This window comes from Odocoileus virginianus, chromosome 5 (genome assembly GCF_023699985.2).
Source record: "Odocoileus virginianus isolate 20LAN1187 ecotype Illinois chromosome 5, Ovbor_1.2, whole genome shotgun sequence".
NCBI lineage: Eukaryota > Metazoa > Chordata > Mammalia > Artiodactyla > Cervidae > Odocoileus > Odocoileus virginianus.
Genome location: NC_069678.1, coordinates 84925340 through 84942913, shown reverse-complemented (window position 1 = coordinate 84942913; position 17574 = coordinate 84925340). Strand labels below are relative to the sequence as shown.

Below are 17574 nucleotides of genomic sequence, written 5' to 3'. Positions count from 1 at the left end.
TCTCAGCCCCTCCACTCCCCCCTCCCGACCCCTGACCACCGAGGAGGAGGAGGACACATGTCCTCAGCTGCCCTCCTCACGGGAAGGGTTTACCACTCTCGGGGAAATCAGAACCCACAGAGGGCAGATGATGGGAGGTGACAAAGCTCAGAAAAACCGTGGTTTGTAGAGTCTGGGCCTGAGCTCCTGAGTTAAGCAGTCTCAGACACTTCCAAGAGACAGCCTGACTGCTGCATCTGCTGATGTTTAGAAAGTTGATGGCAACTGGTTTCCTCCTCTCTGCTAGGGGGCAGCTCCCCTTCTTTCTGAATCAGCCTGGGCCCAACTGGACCCGCTGGGTGAACACATTGTCCCCCTGGGCCCCTAAAGGTCCTGCTGCCCAGCTGAACAGCACAGCCGGCGGACCAGCCTCTCCACCCTCTGCGCTGCTGGCCGTCTCTACTCCTCGCAGCCTTCCCCAGGGAAGGGCCCTATCTGCTCCCGGCTCCAGTTCCCAGAAGCCTGGCCTGGCCCCTGGCTGGCCACCTCCTGGCCCCAGTCTGCCAGCTGCATTGCCAGTGGGTCATAAGGCCTCGCTCACAGCCTGGCTTTTCCCTGACTGCCTTAGGTTTGTTTTGCCTCCTGTGTCCATTCTGTCTGCTCTCACCGTGTTCCTGGGAACCGGCCTGCCCAACACGCCTGCCCCCTGGTACCCAGGCTCAGACCAGTCTGCCTTCTGCTGGCTGCTATGCCTCGGGACACACCTCCCACCAGCTGGGCTGCCCTTCTTTGGTCTGCAAGCCGCCCATGGTGACAGAGGACGCCCATCCACAGCACAGATCCAACATTCTGCTTGGAGTTCAGGCCTGGCTCTTTCTCTGATCTGATGCCTTTAGCTTCCTTTCTTGGCCTAGGTTGATTCCGCTTGATCAGAGATCGGCCCAGCGGCCCCTGACAGCCTCTGCCCTTTTAAACTCTTTCCTCAGTTCCTGGCTTCCCTAGTCTCCTTTCTTCTGAGCCAAACTAGTTCGTTCTCTTTTTTAAGTTTTTATTTTGAAACAATCACAAACATGTTGAAAGTATAATTCTAAAAAAATTCTTTTTTTCCGGAACTATTTAAGAGCAAATTGCCAACCCCATGAACCATCAGCCCTGAATTCTCCAGGGTATGCTGCTTCTATCCAAGGCCACATCAGGCCTCTCTGTCTGGTCGGGCTCTAACTCTCCATGTAGGGTCCACCCGATGGTTGGGGGGAGGCCCTCCTTAAACCACTAGGGTGTGGCCCCCAACCAGGCCACCCTGTTAGCTCTTGAACACGGGGGATTCTCTGGAGTCAAACGTCTCTTTTCATGGGAGCTGAAAGTGCGTCAGAATCCCAGCCTGATTCACCACAATGCCACCTCCCTGCCATCAGCATGGCCACGGCGACATGGCACAGATCCTGTGCCCTCATACACACTCAACCACACAGCCTTCCTCCCTTCTTCCCGTTGGTATGTTCTGAGTGAAGCCCAAGAGGCTGGCTTCCATTATTCCTATGCTGTGTTAATGCCTCCCTGGGCTGTGGTTTCCTCATTGGCAAAGTCAGGAATTTGGGTCAAATAATTTCTAGGGACCCTTTAGAAATAATGAGAACAGTGGACTTTGGTTAAGTACTTACTATGCACCAAGCACTGTCAATTCTTTACATGTGGCATCTTAGTTAAGCCTCACACGAACTCTTTGAGACGTAATTGCTGTTACCGTCTTCATCCTGCAGATGAGGAAGCTGAGGCACAGAGCAATTACCTAACTCACTTATGATCAACTGCTCGCCGGGACAGAGCTAGGGTTCCCACGCAGGGGGTCTGGCTGCAGCGTTCACACTCTACCATGTGTGCTTGCAGAAGGGGGAGACACCAGCTGACTCCTTACTGGAAGAGGCCGTCGTCATATAAGTAAACACTGATCATTCATGGCAGACTAAGAGGTCCAACACTATGCTGGGTACCTTATGTACAAACATCATTTCCTTTAAGTTGCAGCTTTGCTCAACAGGTACTATTATTATTCCCATTTTTCAGATGAGAAACCTGAGCCATAGAGATGTTATGTGATTTTCTAATCAGTGGCAGAGACAGGATTTGAACCCAGGTCTGGCTAATGCCAAAGTTATGCTTTTGTCACCATGTTCTGCTCAACTGAGATACAGGGCTCTGCTCAGAGGGTGGGACTGAAAGATTCCACTCATCCCCTTTGATTGACACTTCAGCGGGAGGGGGTGGGCCAGACCCTGGACAGCTGATTCTATTTAACGTGTCTGATTCTATTTAACATTCACGGTGGCACAGAGAGGTACCTCCACTTCCAGGGAGGCACTGAAGAGCATGATTGAAGATACCCAGGTGGGCAGGCACAGGTGGCAGGATGTGGCCTCTGGAGGGTATCCCAGAGGCTGGGCCTTCCCCACTGTGGGCAGCAAGGAGCAGCTGATGCTTCTGGGGGACAGACCACAGCAGGGACCCCTCCTTCAAGAGACTCCAGACCAACTCTGTCTTAATTTTTCTAAGCTCCTCATTTTTCTGGCAGGTCCTAGAGATTTGATATGTCTATTGGCCCCCTCATCTCCTCACCTGTATGTGTCCAGGCAAGCAGTACACAACACCCAACTCTGGGCTCCAAGAGGAAATTTTTCCCAACAGACATCTCATCTCAGGCTGAGGCACACTGTCAAGGGCTTCTGCCCAGGCAGGGCACCCTGCAGATGAGCTCGGCTTAGATTTCCTGACCTTTAGAGAAGGCAGCTTCTCTGAGGGAGGGACAAGGACTTGCAGCAGCCCGCATAGGCCCTTCCCTCAGACCTCTCCCTGTAAACTGTCTCTGAGCAACATCTTCCTCAAGTGTTGAGTGCAGAGCTGAAACAGCTCATTGACTGACAAGAGCTGGAAAGATCCCACACATCACGTCATGAGAGCCAGAGATGGTTGACCCAAGCCACACGGCAACCACTCATGCTACAGATGAGAAAGCCAGGCTCACAAACAGCAAAGGCCTACAGTGCTAGTAAAGGCAGAGTCAGGATGCAGCCCCCAGGCCCAGACTCAAGACCCCAGCCCTTTCCCACATCCTCCAATTACCAAGGGAAAGAGTGCAATCCAGAGAGAAAAGATGATTTGCCCAAAGTCTCCAGCTCCAGGACTCACCCCACTTACCTCCCTCCTTGTTGGAGGCCTCATTTCAAACAATGCCCAAAGATGGAAAAGGTAAAATTTCCTATGATTTGCAGATAATAAAATCAGGTGGACCCATGCTCAACCCAGTGTCAGACTTTTCATCTGTCCAACCCATGTGTCATTTTTCTTTTTTGATTTCATTTTCATTGTCCACAGATTAGTCTCCAACTCTCACCTTCCTGATATGCTGTTCACACACAGCCGTTAGAGATACAGCCTGGCTTACACCTTTAGCAGCTCTCTAGTGCCTCAGGAGAAAGGCCACCGGAGCCCGGGGAAGATCACAGCCATGCTGGAGAGGGAAGGAGGTGGGAGGAAAGGAAGATGGAAGGAAGGAAAGAACAGTGAAGGGGGAAGGAAGCAAGGAAGGCAGCGGCCCCTTTGCTAAGCACTTCCTACACTTCATAGTAAAGAGCCCATAAAATCTTACATTTAGTTCTCACTAAGGAGCCTACTTTAGGGACTAGCCAGTAATTGCCAGAGGTGGGCCTAGAATCATTCTATCTTAGGCCAATGCCCAAAGATTTCTCAGACTTTCTGGAACACCAACACTTCCCCCCTGTGCTCCTTTGAGCCCAGAAGTTCAGGGAAGTGCCATAGGAGCCCCAGGGACCTATGGGGCAGGCTGCAAGGTGACCTTCTCTGAAGAGTTATTTGGAAGAAAGAGTTCTGTGCCTAAAACACACTTAAAAACAACCCTACTAGTCGTCTGTTATTAAAGATGGTAGGGAAACCGTCTTTATTTATGGTTCCCTTCCCTTTCCTTCTCTCTCTCGGCGTAATAAACACACAAAGAAGAGAAGAGCAAGAGAGGAAACTGGCAATGCAGTTTTGGAGGCTGGAAAGAGATGGATGGCTGAACAAGACTTTGCAGACTCAACAGAATGGAATCTAAGTTGACAGCAGGTTATATGAGAATAAACTCGACTTATGCCACAGGGTCCCTCAAGGACTCTGGAGGTGCATACGGGGAGAACCAGGATAAGGACAACTAGTGGAAAGCCCTGTTAGAAGCAGTCAGACCTCACCCCTTCCTCAACTCCAGCAGCCAGGAGATCACTCCTGAAAAATCCTGGAGGTTTATTCTCGGCAAAGGGTGAGATGGACGGCCTTTGAGGGGGTCTTCAGGCCAGGTGATGGCAGGACAGGGGAATCGCAAACAAATGAAGGGATGGGGTGAATGCATCACTGGAGGCTGAGATTCCCCTTCACTCTTCCTCCCACCTTTTTCCTTTCTGTGGCTCTCAGACTATAGGAAATGAACCCTGCCACCTTCAGGTGGGAGACTGGAGTCTTCATCCAAGAAGAAAGACATAGACTCTGCCACTGCAGCCTCCCCAGTAGAACAGCCTAGTCTCGGGGAAGCCTTGCTCTCACACTCAGGTGCCCAGCCATCTTTGAGCCTCCGGCTCTCAACATGCGAAGACACCAGAGGTTATCAGATACCTGAGAGAAGAGACTAAACAAAGACAAGGGTGAAGGGAACATAATGGAAACAGAAATCAAGGGGAAAAGAACACTAAAGACCAAACAACTAACATTAATAGCCTCCGAGAGGCCTGAAATCAGTCAAATAAGAATAGGATACTTGGTACAAATGAACTTATGTACACAATAGAGTCACAGATGCAGAAAACAAACGTATTGCTTCCAAGGTGGCAAAGAGGAGGAGGGATAAATTGGGAGACTGGGACGACACATGCACATTCCTCTGTATAAAATAGGTAGCTAACAGGGACCTACTTATAGCACAGGGAACTCTTCTCCATACTCTGTAAAGGCCTACATAGGAAAAGAATCTAAAAAAGAGCGGATATATGTATACCTATAATTGATTCACTTTGCTGTATGGCAGAAACTAACACTGCAAATCAATTATACTCCAACAAACATTTTAAAACATCATTCAACTTAAAAAACAGAGAATATTTTAACTAACAAAAGTACATAAATGAAGATATTCTCAATAAAAAAGAATAGGATACTATTAATGTAAGAGGAAGATGCACGGAAAATTAAAAATGTGGTAGCAGAAATGAGAACACGAATGGCTGGAAGACAAAATAGAGGTTCCCAGGAAGGAGAGCAAAAATATGAAGAGATGGGCACTCCGGCAGAGAGGTGTAGAAATTAGAGGAACGAGCCAGGACTTATTCAATGCCTGAATAACAGGAGTACCACAGAGAGGAGAGAGAAAACCAGAGGAGAGAAAATCCTCAAGGAAACCGTTCAGGAAAGTTTCCTAAAGCAGAAGTCCCTGACTTGCCAGATTGAAAGCATCAGCGAGTGATGAAAACTGCTCCACACCGAGACCCATGCTTGAGAAGTCACCACTCTAAGGAGGAAGAGAAGACCCTCAGACAGTCGCAGAGGATGGAACAAGAATCAGGACCGATCTGGAATTCTTGAGAACAACCCAGAAGCTTGAAGATGAGGGTGCAATACTTTCAAAACTCTAAAGGAAAGTGACTTCCAACACGGGAATTTGACACTTGAGTCAACGGAGGAACACAATAAAAACAATTCGGCCAATTCAATCACGCAAAGCATTGAAAAAGCTCACCTCGGTCAATTCAATCATGCAAAGCATTGAAAAAGCTCACCTCTCACGGGCCCTTTCTCAAGAAGATCGTGCTGAAGGATGGTCTCTGTGAAAGCGAGGAAGTAAACCAGGAAAAAGGAAGATGTACAGCTATGAGGCGATCCAGCAAAGGAGGCAAGAGAATCTCTCGGGTGAGAGTGAGGGAGCCCTGGGGTGGCAGCTGTGTTCCAGGCTGAGGGGGCAGTCCGTCCCGCAGGATCCCTCAGGGAGGGACTGTGTCCGCAAGATGATTTACAGAGGACCCGATGCATCTGAACATCTTCAGGGGAGAGTTGTGAAGTGAGAATTTGGGGGCTGAATTAACAATAAATATATAGAAAACTGGGGCTCCCCTGGTAGCTCAGCTGGTGAAGAATCTGCCTACAATGCAGGAGACCTGGGTCTGATCACCGGGTTGGCAATATCCCCTGGAGAAGGGCATGGCAACCCACTCCAGTATTTTTGCCTGGAGAATCCCCGTGAACAGAGGAGGCTACAGGCCATGGGGTTTGCAAAAAGTTGGACATGTCTGAGTGACTAAGCACAGCACAGCATATGGAAAACTAATGAAGTTAACACACATACAACTTTTATTCCTAGAGAAAATAAAAGTTGGATAGGAAAGCAAAAGTATCATGTAACATAGCTGTGAAGCATAAATGGTACGACTCTGACGAGAGGATAGGGGATGAGGGGTCATGTGTGGACTGGGGAAAGGCTCGTGAGTCACTAGCTAGCACCTAAAGCTGAAAAGCCCAAGAGTAGCAACCCAGGCACATTTTTCAGAAATACAAAGGTCAACCAAGATAAACAACTAGAAGAGATGAAAGTTATTGCTTCTGGGGGTGGGGGTGGGGTAGGACAGAAATTGCAGGGGAAAGAAGGGTACTATCATCTTCCATAACAAAATTTATAGAGACGTTTGGCTTTTTCAACTCTGTGCATCTAAAATTTAGATAAAAATAAACACAGTGGCTAAGACTCAGCACTCCCAGTGCAGGGGGTCTGGGTTCGATTCCTAGTCAGGGAACTAGATCCCACATGGGGCAACTAACAGTTTATAGGCCACGACAGAAGATTTTGCATGCCACAACTAAAACCTGGCACAGCCAAATAAATACATGAATAAAAATAAATTTTAAAAAAATAAATTAAAAAAAAAAACTGAAAGAAAGAGGGAGAGGGTGTGCCACTGTTTGCTAAGAGGCTGCCTCCCCCACAGGAGAGAGGGGATCCCCAAGGACAGGGAGGAGGCAGGTGGAGACTCGTGCAGATGTGGTCCAGGCCCAGGGGATGCCGGGTTCTCAATGCAGCCGCCGGGGGCCATCGCATGCTGGGCTGGGGACTCCACTTCCCCACCCCCACCCCCTCCGCTAAGCCCCTTGCTGCCTTAGACCGTATAGCAACCAGAGGCCAAATCAGCTTGAGAAATGGATTCTCCTTTAAATTTTAATAGGATGCATTTAGGTCTTCCCTGACCATCCTCAAGACTCTGGAGACTCTGGCCTCAGCAGACTCAGACACTCAGTCTGCCCCTTGATCAATATGTCTTTTCTTTTCTATTTTTTTTTTTTTAAACTGTCGGTGACTTGGGTTTCACAGTGACATAATAAGTTTTGTCTAATGCCTGGAGTGAGTGTTCCCTGGGAAGTCCTGTGAGTGCTCAGTAGAAAGATGCTAGGCCAGCACGGAGAGTTGATCTAACTAGACTGCTTAACATCTGAGATATCTATTTGGAGGATAATCTTTACAAAGGAATAACTTTCCCAAGAATCTAAGTGGTTTCCTAGAAACAGACATTTTCTGTTTGGTTTTTTTTTTTTCAAAACAGCCATTCACAGATCTATTGTTGAGACTGTAGGTATCTAGGAACAGTGAGAAGAGGTCTGGATGGGGGCCGAGAGAACCCTCCCCTCTTCCCCCACCCAAACCATCAGTTCTGCCTGCAGTGTGCCAGCATCTGTCTCCCCCTGCCCGGCACCATTACTCTAGGAGAAGCACCCCCTTATCAGGCCCCACGCTGTGCACCTCCTCTAGGACTCTGCCTGCCCTCAGCCCCTTCTCTCTCAGCATCATCATCTGCCAAGCCCTCCCCCGCCCACCACTACTGTCAATCATTCCTAGCAGCACAAGCCTACTGAAGATCTCTCCACAAAATACCGCCTGCTCAGCTTCACACACACATGTCCAGGTCCCGCCCCTCACCTCCTTGTGTTTCCCTCCTTCCCTCCACAACCAGCCTCTTGGGCCAGGTTTACATGTGCCACCTTCAGAACTCCATCTCCCAAAAGAGCTCCCATCAAGGTCACCAGTGACCCCCATGTGGCTATATCCCATGGACACTTGCCTGGCCTCCCTGTCTTTGGCCTTTAAATGGCCCTCAGCATAGCTGACCTTGAACTCCCTCTGCCCTTGTCTTCCAGGACTTCTCACTCTGCCGGGTCTCTTCTATTCTTTTGGCTTTTCCTTCTCAGACTCTTGAGCTTCAGCTCTACCTGTCCTCTGGCATATCCTGGCTCCGTCCTGGATGCCTTATTCTTTTCTCTCCATCTCCCTAAGAGATCTGCGATCCGGTCACATCATCCTAAATAGCATCTATGCACTGAAAAATGTGCATATCTACATATATCTATGCATATCTCAAATGTATCTTTCCTGTCTTCTGAAGGCCAGGTTCAGATATCCAATTGCCACATGACTTCCTGAACACTTGGATGTCTGACTGCCATCTCAAAGTGAACACTGTCCACCAAGCTTTGGTCTCTCCTTCCCCAAACCTCATTCTTAGTCTCCTTTCCACCCCTGGCCATCTCCGTAAATGGCGGCTTCAAATATCCTTGAGCCAGAAACGTGGCAGTCTTTCTCCATTCCAAGCTTCTCATCTTCACCCTTTGTATTCAATTCACCAGATATCCTCTAGCTCCACCCCCATATCCACCACCATCTCCCTGGTCTGGGCCATTGAATGTCACACCTGTACTTTGCAATATCCCACCCTCCTCTGCATCCACAAAAGCCCAGGTCATATTCCCTAGGAGAGATGGAACAACAGGGTTTGGGAGAAATAGAACAAAACCCAGTGTGGGCACATGTGATAGGAGCTGGACAACTTGCTCCTGGCCCACAGGGGCCACACTCAAAGCTGCATATCTACACTCCAGGGAGAAGCCTGAGAATTCAAGAGAGATCAAGGCACTGAGTCAGAAAGAAGACATGGTCCTGATAGCCTAGACTCACCCAGGAAGGACAGCAGCCTGTCTCCAGAGTTGGGTGCCCAGGACCACTCCTCTCTGGCCCCCAGCACACAAGGGATCTACTCAGAGCAGGCACTGGCCAAAGAGCTGGTAACCCATGAGCCAGCCCTTTTTGGAATCCTGTTTCATTTTTATCTCTAACACCTGCAGGGCAGGACAGCAAGCAGACAACCTTGGCTCCCAGCCCCAGGTACTTGCCCCATAGCCGAAACCACCTGACTTCACCTTCCCAGGCCAAGTCTGACTTCAGGTTGGTGGGTTGGCCCTGACTCTGTCTTTCCTCCTTTCTGAGACCCAGAGCCTCCACTGCTCATGGATTCTAAGAGCTGCTGACTTCAGGGACACAGCCCCTCACCTGAGGTCTCAGGTAAAGGGAGATTCCTTTAGTTAATAAACATTCACCAGCGCTGCCCTCATGCCAGTCACCATTTTCAGCACTGGGGATACAGCAATGAATAAAGCACAATTCCTGTCCTCTCACAGGGTGTATGTTCTGGAGGGGGAGACAGAAGAAACTAGTGACTGGGGAAAAATAAAGCAGGGAAGGGAAGCTGGATAAGAAATGCTGGAGGAGGGTACACAGGGGAAGATGATCTGGTAAGGCTTCTCTGAAGGGTGACTGAAGGAAGTGAGCGAGCTGTGGGACTCTGAAAAAAGTGTTCAAGGCAGAGGGTGCAGCAAGTGCAAAGGCCCTAAGGTAGCAGCAGGTCAGACAAAGAGATCCTTGGCTGGAGCACAGGAAGCAAGGGGTAGGAACCTGTCAATGCACGGGACACAGGTTCAGTCCCTGGTCTGGGAAGATTCCACATGCGCTGAGGCAACTCAGCCTGTTCACCACAACTACTGAACCTGCACTCTAGAGCCCGTGAGCCGTAACAAGAGAGGCCACCACAGTGAGAAGCCTAAGTACTGCAACTAGAGAGTAGCCCCCGCTTGCTATAACTAGTGAAAGCTCATGTGAAGACCAAGCTCAGTCCATAAATACATAAATAAAAAAAAAATTTTAAGACATATTTAAAAGAAAAAGGAGAAGCAAGGGGTAGAGGGGCAGGCAGAGGTCAGGGAGGACCTGGGGCTAGCACACACAGGCTACTGGAGGGCTGTGGAGGGTGCAGAGTGGGAGTGGCAGGAACGGGATCGCTCTGGCTGCTGGGTTAAGAATACATGATAGTGGGTGAGAATGGAAGGGAGATTCTAGCAGGAGACTGTGATGATCCAGATGAAACTCAGCAGTGGTCTGAGCTGAGACGTGGGAGAAATGGGCAGTTTCTGGATATGGTTTCACAGGGTGAGTTGACAGGATTTACTAATGGAGGTGAGACAGAGCTGTTTCGGGCCTAAGGATCTGGTTCCCAAGGTGGAAGGAGAAGCTGTTGGTGGTAACTGTAGAGCTTGGTCAGCACATACTGAGTTTGAGGTGCCCTAGTCTTGCAGGCAGAGGTGCCCATGAGGCATCAGAAGCAATGGTCTACAGTTCAGGAGTAAGGTCCTAGCTGGAGATTCAGATTTTGTAGCCTTGGTGCAGGGACGAAGTCTAGCCAAGGAGGCGGACAACACTGGCCAGGGAGACCACTCAAGGTCACAGGAAACTAGTCCGACTAACCAGGAGCATGAGTCACTAGGACACCCAGACTGCCGACTGACTCACCTTTCCTCTCTGCCTGTCCTGGTCTCACACCCTCTAGGCCTAGCCTACCTCCTCCAGGAAGCCCTCTCTGGTTACTCTGGGCCCAAGCGTCCCTGCCTGCTCTGAGCACCTGAACACTGAAGGTCCATACCTCGGCACCAGGCCTTCTGCTACCCCTGAGCCAGCCTCCTTGAAAGCAGGATCACAATTGACCCTCTTGGCTCTGGTTATCTTCTGGTATGGAGCACTCATAAGTTCTGTGACAACCCCACACTTTCAAGTTCACATTTGCAAACTCTCCTGGAGGTGACACCAGCCCCCAAAGAACCATAAATATTGAGGGGTCACCAGAAGCGAGGGTGGGAGGTACAGTGGGGGCCCAGATGGGACAGTGGGGCTGTGGGAGAAGGTGACCTGACTGGTGGCATTACATAACCCCATTCCCCCTACCAAAGTGCTGAAATTAGATGTGACAAGTGGAGAGAGCGTGGGTGATGTTCTTCACAGCCGACAGGGTGAGATTATCCTGGAGGGGATCAAAACGATGGACACAAAAATGAAAAAATACTCCGATACCCATTTGTGGACCATGAACTGTGCTGGTCTTTACCCAGGGCAGCACAGGATCCCCCAGCAACCCACAAAGTATGTAATTATCCCCTTTTGCAGATGGGAGGCAGAGCTAGAGAGGTGAGGGGACTGTCCCAGTGGAACTGGTTAGTGGGAGAGCCACTCTGGGGCAGGGATGCTGGACCTGGCAAGACAGGGGGATTCTGAACAGAGCAGACAGGACTAACTGATGACCTGGATGGAATGGTGGGGGCGGGTTAGAGTGGGGACCCCTGGCCAGACCGCAGGAAGAGCAGAAGAGGACTCAGACGTGGCCTTCACCTCTCAGCTGAAGGTAGACCGTGTGGCAGAGACTCTGGGAGGCCACTGGAGCTGTGAACTAACTGGGCTGGGGAGAAGCTCCTGCCAGCTGCCTTTTCGGGGCGCAGGCTTCCGGGGGAACAAGGGCAGCAGGGAGCAGCCTCGGGGAACCAGATTTCCAGTCTGGGAACTGTTGCCTCTCACGGCAGAAGCAAACCCCTTTGTTCACACCAGCTGACATTCAGCCGCCCTTGGGACCCCACAGATGGTCCTTGAAGTTGCGGGGAGAAGGCTGTGACTGATCCACCAATCCTGGGGTGAAGTCTTAGGTGGCCTTTGGAGGATCTGATGATGTGTGAACACAGAGACACACGGGGGCGCTCTAACCAAGTAGCAGAAGAGGAAACCTGCCAGTCCCCAGGTGGAAAGACAGTGTTTTGAAAACCCGCTGGTCTAGTGTTTCTCAATGGAGCAGTTACGGGAACTCTGGACAAGATATTTCTCCCCTCTGGGGACGTGTCCTTGCCACTGCAGGACGCTTGCCATCCCTGACTCCCCTCCCTATTGCTGTGACAACACAAGTCCCCAAGTTCAGTTTTCAAACACCCCTTCTCCTGGGAGACCCTGCAGGTCAGTAGCAAAGGATGCCCTCCAGTGACCTCGGGAGCTGGGCACTGTCTCCTCTCCCAGTGCTCCAGAGGAACCTGGCACCTCCCACTTTGACCTTGTGAGTTGGGCACCTGCAAGTGCTGGAGGACTGTAGGCCCCAGTGACATTGCATGTTCCTGAGGACATGGGTTCCTGGGGACCCTCCTCCCTGGGAGGCAGGTTTTCCTCCATGCCGTTATCCCTCAGGACTGGGTAGGAAGAGGACTTCATTGGTTACACGGGGGACACAGACAAAGGACCCTGAGACAGACACCACGGGACCTGCGTACAGACGCCCACAGCCCAGGGAGCACACACGTGGTCACACAGAACACAGCTCGCACGACACGTCCACAGAGCAGGCCCGGAAGCAGGCACCCTGCTGGGAGCCCTGAGAGCCCCACAGCTGAGGGTTCTGAGACGTCTCAGTCATTAGGCTTGCAAACACAAAGCACCAAAGGTGAAAAACCGGGAGTGTTACTCTAAATGTTTACCAACTGGTGAGCCCTGGACCCGGCCAGCCCGAGAAGAGACCCAGAGACCGATGAGTGCAAATGTTTACCAACTGGTGAGCCCTGGACCCGGCCAGTCCGAGAAGAGACCCAGAGACCGATGAGTGCAGTGTACAATCAACCCTGGAAACAGCCCAGCTGGCAGAGCCCATGGGACACAGACCTGTCGCCGTGGCTGCTTCGGCAGGACAGAGGTGACTTCTGCAGAACACGCACCAAGGCAGACGGCAGTCCGCATAGGACCCGGGAGGGTCACTATCAACCCCAATGTGGGGTCTAGGAACCCAGCCAGCATCTGAGGCAAGAGGGGCTGGGGGAAAACCCAGGCAGCTCCAGTCCCCAGCATACACCTGATGTCCCCCACCCCCCCACCAAGGAGCCAATGTTCCTCAACAGAGGTGGACAGCAAGTCCCACAAAGATGGCACTTCCTGGAAGGCGGGAAGCCCAGGGCTCCTGTGGGCACAGCCTTGCCCAATGAGATGCTCACCACCTCTGAACACAGACCACCATTCTGAACGCAGGCGCGAGCGCTTACTGCATGGAGAGCAGACACTGCAAACCAAACACAATTCTTACCCTCCTTCGAAGATTTTGATCCTCGCAGGCTCCCCTCTCTTGGAGGCGGGAGCGTCCTCCTCCGGCTTCCCTCTCTTCTCCTCTTCTTTCTCCACTCTAGCTATCTCTTTCTGTCCTTCCGGGGAAACCAGCGAAGGGAGGCGAACCTGGCCCACCGCAGGAAAGACAAAATCACGGCTGGTTAACACGTCGTCATGGAATGATGCCCACGCTTCACAGTGGCTCACTTCATCCTCCCCTTACCCGTTGACGAGGTGCTACTAGCCCCACTTTACATAAGAAGGGAAACGAATCCCCAGAGGTGAAGTCAGAACCGGGACTCTCCCAGGCCTTTCTCAGGGGAAGACCAGGCCTTCCCACGAGAGCTGTGTTTCCTCTCTTTTTTCACACTAGTCTAGGGGCTTCTGGGTACAGGTCCTCATCTTGGTCTCCCGGGTCATGCCAACCTCAGAGAAGGCATGTGAGGAATGCTGCATACAGAAATGAAGGCTTCACCTTTGAAGATTAACTGACCCAATTCTCCTTTATACATCAGAATGTCAAGGCCACAGAGCAAGTCAAGGGCATTTCTAGGAGCAGAAAGCAGGTCTCCTGAAGGTCCTGACTCCACCCCACACTGTTGCCAGAGTTGGACAGAGAGAGGCTGTGCTGCCCACTGATGGGCATGTGTCTGGGGGAGGTGAGCATTTTAGGAAACCCATTCTCCCCATGCGTTATAGGCCTTGGTGTTAAGAGCTGGCTGGATAACCTGTCCCCTAGATCCTCTGATGGTGGCAGGGGTGGGTGCACCTTTAATAGGGAGCAGTGATGCTGGGCTGGGGGCTGGAGGCTGGGGCCGGTAGTGATAATCTCATCCTACTTCATGCCATTTCATTAAGGTCAGGAGGAAATGCCCTGTTTACAGCCAGTAGGAGCAGCAACTGTGTCTCCTGGTGCTGGGACAACCTAAGGACTGAAGTCCCTGCTTCAGCCACCACACCTGATCCTACAAGAGGCTGAACAGAAAAGTAGCTGATTGGAAATCAAGGAATCTGAGTTCTAGCATCATGTAGGCCACTGCATGCTGAGCCAACCTTAGGTGGACTACTTCACCTCTCTGAGGCTCCGAGTCAAGATTAGACTATCTTAGAGATTCATTCCAGGGTCAATTTCAATGATTCAGTGACCCTGAACAATCTCTTCAGAATTGGAGATGGGGAGTGGAAACCAAGTGAGGGTATGGTCTGCTGCTTTGGCAGAAGGTATCTGATTTTATGCAATATTCATGGGTTTTCAGAGCATGCTGTTTTAACTTCGATCTCAGCCTGCCATCTGGGCCATCCATGGAATGACCAAGAGGCCTCCCTCAGGTTGATGGATGCCTTCTGTCTTACAACCAGCTGTGATGTCAGAGCCAAGCTGGAGGCGGCTGGTGTTGGTGGCATCAGACACTACCAGGAAACGTGGTTGGAATTGAGCAGGGGACCAGGGGTCCACTTTAAGTTTTAAAGATAATAATGTGAGTAACTACAGATAGTGATTATCAAGTGCCAACGTGCCAACCACTGTTCTAAACACACCTTGCATATTTTAACTCATTTAATTATCTCTGCATTCCTATGAGCTAAGTATTTTGTATCTTATAGCTTATTATCTCTGTCTTACTGATGAGGAAAGCAAGGCACAGAGAGGCTAAGTAACTGACCCAAAGTCAATTAGTAAGTGAGATCAGTTCAGTTCAGTTCAGTTCAGTCGCTCAGTTGTGTCAGACTCTTTGCGACCCCATGAATCGCAGCACGCCAGGCCTCCCTGTCCATCACCAACTCCTGGAGTTTACTCAAACTCATGTCCATCGAGTCGGTGATGCCATCCAGCCATCTCATCCTCTGCCATCCCCTTCTCCTCCTGCCCCCAATCCCTCCCAGCATCAGGGTCTTTTCCAATGAGTCAACTCTTCGCATGAGGTGGCCAAAGTATTGGAGTTTCAGCTTCAGCATCAGTCCTTCCAATGAACACCCAGGACTGATCTCCTTTAGGATGGACTGGTTGGATTGGGGAACTCAAATTTGGGCAATCTGGCACTGAAGCCCTTGTTCTAAGTCTATATTAAGTTGCAACAGTGCATGAAGTTGTAAAAATTATCTCCAAGGAGAAAAAAGGAAGGAGAAACTTGGGGAATGAAATGTGGCTGCAATGTGAACTCTTGTATAAGCCTGGGATTTTCCATGACTTAAACATGAAAAAAAAAAATGTATGTGACCAAACTCAAACCTGATTGGGTGGCCTAGACCTGCATAAAGATGGTTAGGAAGAGCTTTGAAATGCTGATATTGCCCAAAGGGCTTTTCCAGAGCTACTAACAGTGAACGGAAGCTATGGGATGACAAATGTCAGGTTAGTATAATAGGGAACTTTCTTAAAGCACTATCCAAAGATGGGTTGGGTTGTACTAAGGGGTGGTGAGCACCCCATTACTGGAGATATGCAAGCAGAGATCAGAGAGAGGGATGATTGTACAAAGGCATCAAGCAGTGAGCTATGCAGTGACAGTAATGTACCAGACTGGTGAGCTTCTGGTAGGAAACATGGTAAGTTTAAGTGTTTAAGTGAAAGTCTTCAGTCATATCTGACTCTTTGTGACCCCATGGACTATACAGTCTATGTAATTCTCCAGGCCAGAATACTGGAGTAAGCTGCCATGCCCTTTTCCAGGGGATCTTCCCAACCGAGGGATCAACCCCAGGTCTCCTGCATTGCAGGCAGATTCTTTACCAGCTGATCCAAGTGAACCAAATGATACATTCCAGGAAAAGGTTGCATTTTAGGAAAGCAGCATTTTAAACAAATGGTTGTCAAACCCAGTTAAGCCAAATTAATTCTTTGTTTTTCTTACACCACCTTTCAGTGTTCAGTCATTAAAATAGAGGAGCAGTTCAGATCATCCAAAAGAACTTTAGAGTGAGATCTAGTTTTGAATCCAGGCCATTTACTATGTTTTGGACCTTGTGCAAGTTACCTTACTTCTTTATGCTTTGGTCTCTTTATCCATCAAATAATGATATAGAACCCTATCAGTGTGGTTGTGAGGAAAAAAGTCATGTTGGGCATAGTACTTGGTACATAGTAGGTGCACAATAAGTTCTAAGTATGAATATAATTACCACAGCATCTTGGGAGTAGACACAGCCAGTAAGAGACATAGGAGACTGATTAGTCATGATGTTTATAGCAAAAGTGGAAACCTCATTTAAGGATGTCTGTAGACTGACAAGGATATTTAGAGAATAAATTTGGGAAACAGTTTGGTGAAGAATATTTAGGCGAGCTAAGGAGAAAGTCAATGCACAAGCATCACTCAATAAAAGAGAAGGATGCAAATATAGAAGTTAATGAACATAGTTTGTTCATTTATCTACAATCAGGATTTAGTTTAGGGGGATTTATTTGGTCAAAGGATCTGTTCTAAAGACTTACTAACAAAGATCTTTAAATTTGTAGTCACTTTTACAGTCTTCTTTCCTCGAATAATTGAAAGAAGAAAATAGACTCTCTGGAGTCAGACACATCTGGGTTCAAATTCTGGGTTTGCCAAATACTTGCCATGTGCCCTGGACCCCTCTCACCTTCTGACTCTCAGTTCCCTCATCTACAAAATGGAAATGGTACTGCTACCTCACAGGCGGTGATGAACATCAACTGGATTCAAGTGCCCAGAACAATGCCTGGCACAGTGAGGCTACTCAACCAATAAGACCAACTGTTATTCCACAAATATCAAGTCAGCATAGCACATCATGGCCTGAATCCTTATGCTGGCCTTGTCACCTGACAAGGTGACACCAGGATAGGGAGGTGTCACCAGTCTGAAGCAAACTTGGAATTATCAAATATCAATTTCCCTGAACTTACAGAGATCAAGATTTTATACCTCATAATGCAGCCTCAAGTCAGAGGCCATGGAGGAGAAAACATGAGCATAGCCAGTGTTGTGCACCACCACCAGCATAGATGAGTCAAGCTGTGGAACTGTCACCTACTGGTAAAGAGGGATACTACAGTTAAGCTCTATTTGCTCGTCTACTCACATAAAAGAAAAAAAGAATATTTCAGGAGTCTTTTTTGTCAAACTCTAGACTCTCTGAGAAAATCTCAAGTGGCACCAGAGAACAGAAATAGTAGATGTGGAGAATAAGAAAAGCAGGAAAAGACTAACACTATAAGGAAGAAATATATGTTGGAGTGGCATAAAATTCTCAAACTGTGGCAGGCATTCCCATCAGCAAGGTTTTCCAGCTCAGTCTTTTGGATGAGATTGTTTCTTTGATATTTCAAT

The 17574-nt window shown here is 49.4% G+C and overlaps 1 protein-coding gene across 2 annotated transcripts in view; it reads right to left on the bottom strand.

The window, feature by feature from the left end:
• HIVEP3 (HIVEP zinc finger 3) overlaps positions 1–17574 on the bottom strand; it is a 535004-nt gene that overhangs the window by 31654 nt on the left and 485776 nt on the right. For both annotated transcript variants that reach the window (XM_070468342.1, XM_070468343.1), the window contains exon 6: positions 13263–13408. In XM_070468342.1, coding sequence (XP_070324443.1) covers positions 13263–13408 — 146 coding nt within the window. The remainder of the gene's footprint in view (positions 1–13262; positions 13409–17574) is intronic.